The sequence below is a fragment of the Monopterus albus genome, unplaced genomic scaffold (assembly GCF_001952655.1).
Source record: "Monopterus albus unplaced genomic scaffold, M_albus_1.0 scaffold39.1, whole genome shotgun sequence".
NCBI lineage: Eukaryota > Metazoa > Chordata > Actinopteri > Synbranchiformes > Synbranchidae > Monopterus > Monopterus albus.
In genome coordinates this window covers 887,632-891,904 of record NW_018127919.1, presented here as the reverse complement: position 1 = coordinate 891,904, position 4,273 = coordinate 887,632, and the positions used below count along the sequence as shown (strand labels likewise).

The following is a 4,273-nucleotide window of genomic DNA, read 5'->3' as shown; positions in this document are numbered from 1 at the left end:
ATTTTTAGCTTTACCAGTAGTTGTTTCAAGAAAAATAGTTGTGCTTTGCATAATGAGGGGCTTGTACCCCAGTAGAGCTTTATGTTTAGCCATGCTCCTGATCAGGATTATATTGAAAACAAAAAGAGTCACAGGATTAATAAAATTATGTAACTGCATTTCAAAATAAAGGCACATCCTATTAATGTGACTGACAAAGCTGACTCACTCATATGCAATCACATCAGAGAACTCCTCCTTGACTCCTCAAAGCTCAAGGACAAAGTAACTGTTCCGCTGCCGAAGCTCACCCTTGGCGTATGTTTTTCTGATGACGGCTCACAGTCATTGTCATTGGTCTTGAGACTGCTGGATAAAGATGGAGTCGAGGCGGACGAGCCTGCATTGCTGCTTGACTTTTTTCTTGAAGCTGTGTTATGTTTTAGTGAAGCTTTGGCAGCCAATTTGAATGCATGCGCAGCAGTGCTGCACCGGACTTCCTCGATGGTGTTCCTGGAAGGTTTGAAGAGGATGACATAGACCTTGTTGAAGAAGATACAGGCCAGCATCCCAAAACTAGATGCCAGTATTGCAATGGCCTCCACAGCTGAAACAAACTTGCCGTGAGTACTGAAGTATGCAGGGATAAAAGAGATCCAAACAATAAAGAATATAAGCATACTAAAAGTGATGAACTTAGCTTCTGTAAAGTTTTCTGGAAGTTTCCGTGATTTAAATGCAAAGAAGAAGCATATAGCAGCCAGGAGGCATGTATAGCCAATAAGAAACCCAAGAGCCATTACAGAGCCCTCATTGCAGGTGATAAAAATGATCTCATCAATGTCATAATTCCTGTAGCTAGAAGGAGGGGCATTGTAAAGCCAGACCACACATATCATGACTTGGACAAATGTGCACAGAAACACCAACAGAAATTGTAGGTTTAATCCCCACCATTTACAATGGAGACTTGTAGGGATCTTAGCTTCAAATACCAAAAGCACTCTGTTAGTTTTCACGAGGATGCAGGAGATACAGAGAACAAAACTGATTCCAAAGGTAGGTTGGCGTAAACGGCACGTCCAGTCCTGTGGCTCTCCAATGAAGATGAGAGAGCTGGAGAAGCAACAGATAAGTGAGAACAGGAGGACATAGGACAGTTCTCTGTTTGTGGCCTTCACTACTGGGGTGTTGCGAAATCTGACAAAGACTCCTGTGACAAAGGCTGTCAAGACAACACCCAGTACTGCACATATGGCTAAAGCTATCCCAAATGGTTCTGTCCAGGAGAGAAACTCAATTTCCTTCAGGAAGCAGAATGTGTGGTTCCCATTGGACCAGGAGTTATTTGGACACTTGGTACAAACACTGGCATCTGTATAGATTGAAAAAAATCTTTTGCATTACAACTGTAACATTAACAAAGTGTAACATTAGTATGATATTGTGAGTGCCTGACATCTCAGTACCTTTATGATTACTGTACTCTCCATCTGAGCACTCTGTGCACTCAAAGCAGCATGTGGGCATACTGTCTATGATACCCTTTCTTGTGCCAGGGTCACAGTCCTCACTGCAATTAGAAAATGGCACCTAAAGCAAATAAAATGGAAACAAAAGTTGCACAAGACAGAGCAGAAAATAAACTTACAATAGATTAAAATGTATTCAAATTTAATTAGTGAAAATGAGAGAGCTGGAAAAAAAACCCACCACCTTTACTGTTTAGTTAAGTCTCACTGCTCTTATTAACCTTATTTCCAGCTCTGATAAATTCATTGTATAGCATCTACCCAGTCAGATAAAAAAAAAATGTAATTTAGAACCATATCAGAGAATCTTGCAATTGAAGAGCCACATATTTCTCTCAGGATTTGATGGAGAACAAAAGAGAGCTAAAACGAGAGGGAATATTGGTTGTTCATAAATATGATTAAAATGTAAATAAATGAATTGTAAATAATGTTTTCAAACACATTTATCAGAACAATTTTATAAGCCTGTAATATTTCAGTGATGTGTTTTCAGCTTGTTTTATTGACCCCAGTCATGTTAATGTTTACCCTTCTTGCTGTGACTACATGCTATTAATTCTATAAACATCACTGAAACAGAAACACCAGAAAGCATGGATGAGAACATCCTCCACAAAACAATATGACTGACCTCTGAACTGAATCCTCTCCACAGAATCTTTGTCTTGTCAATGAACAGTTTGGCTCCTCTCTTGCTGTGCACATTGTAGTACCCAACCTCCTCAAACACCACAGAGCCATCTTCAGCAGACCTGTGCCAGTTTACAAGGGTATAGGTCGCTGCCAGGTCTGCATTCTCATCAAAGTGCACCTTTTCCCCCATACTGTTGGTATAGTTCAAATGTCTGAGCTGCTTCAGGACCTGTGAAGCAGAGCCCCACATTCAGATGCTTCACATGTCAATAAATCAAGTATTTAATTGCTTTGGTTATGAGAAAATGCTATATTTTACCTGCCATGCTTCCATTTTCTTTATATCTGCGCAGGAATTGTTGGCAAAAAGTCCGTGTCCAGGCGTACAGGTAAGTATGTTCTGCAAGGCCTGTGCAATGGAATAAACTGCAACATACGCATTATAGGAGATGCGAAGGTGTGTGTAGTCCAGATATGGGGTCTCAACACGTGTGATATCTTCCTCACCAGTACAGAGAGGCCTAAAACTAGTGCTGCCAGTTTCTTGCAATCTTGGGCTGTCTTCCAGGTAACAGTTAAAGGTTTCTTCCCAAAACTCCTTGACAAATCCATTATGACTGTCTTTCTTTGGGTGGACTTGTTGTAAGAACTCTCTAAAGCCAGGTATATGCCCTGCCTTTAGAGCAAAACCAATAGTCCCTGCCATAACATCAAGATACTCGGGTTTGGCAATAAGGGAGGAGCTTGCCCATGCTTCACTGGCTAGCCAGATACGATCTGTGATGTTCCTTCTGACCATCTCTTTGATTAGAGGCTCAATATCTGGACCGCTGGCAAACGCAACAATTACTTTAGCTGTGGAGTTTTCAATTCTGTCAGCCAGAGACTGGATTTCATGATCCTCAAAGTACTGTGAAATAAGCTCGTTTAGGTGAATGCAGATGTCTCGCTCTTCCATTTCCTTCTCAAATTTTTCAATCCCTGGGCGTCCATAATCATCATCAGAGGCAACTGCAATGACCCAGTTCCACTCGAAGTATTCAATGATGTCTGCCATGGCTGTAGCCTGGAACTCATCTATAGGAATGGTTCTCATAAAGGATTTATACTGATTCTTGTTGCTCAGTAAGCGACTAGAAGAAGCATAGCTGATCTGAAACAGGAAAGATTTCAAATCATCTATCAAGCTGAGTGAGTCCTGATTATATTTGTCTTAATTCAATATAAAGGTTTTGTCATTTTCTTGATAAAAAACATCATTGGTGCAGTATTAGTTGTCCTGTATTAGCTGCTGCAAATTAATTGTGGACATAATTTTCAAGTTACAAAGCCATGACTGAGGTGGAATATTAATGTGGTGCTGACCAGCCACTGTACTCACCTGAGGAATATAAAAAAGACCCAGTAGGTTTGCAACTGCTGTGGAGACAGTAGATCCTGCTGCTCCTACTACTGCAATAGTGGATGGGATGTGATCAGTACAGTTACAAAATTCATCCAAATTCAGGGAATCAATTTTATTTTGAGCAACAAAACTAAGGGTAGCTTCCAGGGCTTTGGACACTGTGTTGCATGTGTCAAAGATCCTGTAACCCAGAGTGATGTTGGGCAGGAGAGTGCTGCTGTTGTTTATCTCATCAATTGCAAAAATCATGGCCTGGAGCCAACGGAACCCACGGAAATTGAACCTGCAAAAACATTCACACATAGCATGGATTTAACTGAATTGAACACACTCAATTTGCAAAACTTTTTCAGCTAATTAAACCAGTCTTAAATTTTACCTGACACACCGTGTGGATTGTGGCCGGGCTGCAAGGTCTTGGTCTTTGGATGCAACACCAAAGTGTATGGGGAAAAGACCTCCGAGTAAAATATCAGCGGTCATCTGTGCTCTTTCATGGGGCCCATAAGTTGAAATGACATAACTGGACCCCAGCAATATCAAATAATGCAGAGCAAGTCTCATCTTTTGTTTTTTTCTAATGGGTAGGATTATTTTCTACAACTCCCCGGAGTGAAAATACTCTCAAACTATTTTCTCCCATCAATCTGCCTGCTGCACTGCTCTGTGTTATTCATGTTTGCACTATTGAGAATGTCTACCTCGGGACATTTCCTGTAGG

General features: G+C 40.9%; 1 protein-coding gene across 1 annotated transcript; it reads right to left on the bottom strand.

The window, feature by feature from the left end:
- Positions 1 to 203: 203 nt before the first annotated feature.
- Positions 204 to 4,124, bottom strand: casr (calcium-sensing receptor). Its single transcript, XM_020599013.1, has 6 exons — positions 3,932 to 4,124; positions 3,529 to 3,835; positions 2,467 to 3,300; positions 2,146 to 2,376; positions 1,449 to 1,572; positions 204 to 1,354 (listed from the first exon to the last, which is right to left on the bottom strand). The coding sequence occupies exons 1-6, from the start codon at positions 4,114 to 4,116 to the stop codon at positions 219 to 221; spliced, it is 2,817 nt and encodes a 938-aa protein (XP_020454669.1). The 5' UTR covers positions 4,117 to 4,124; the 3' UTR covers positions 204 to 218.
- Positions 4,125 to 4,273: the final 149 nt, after the last annotated feature.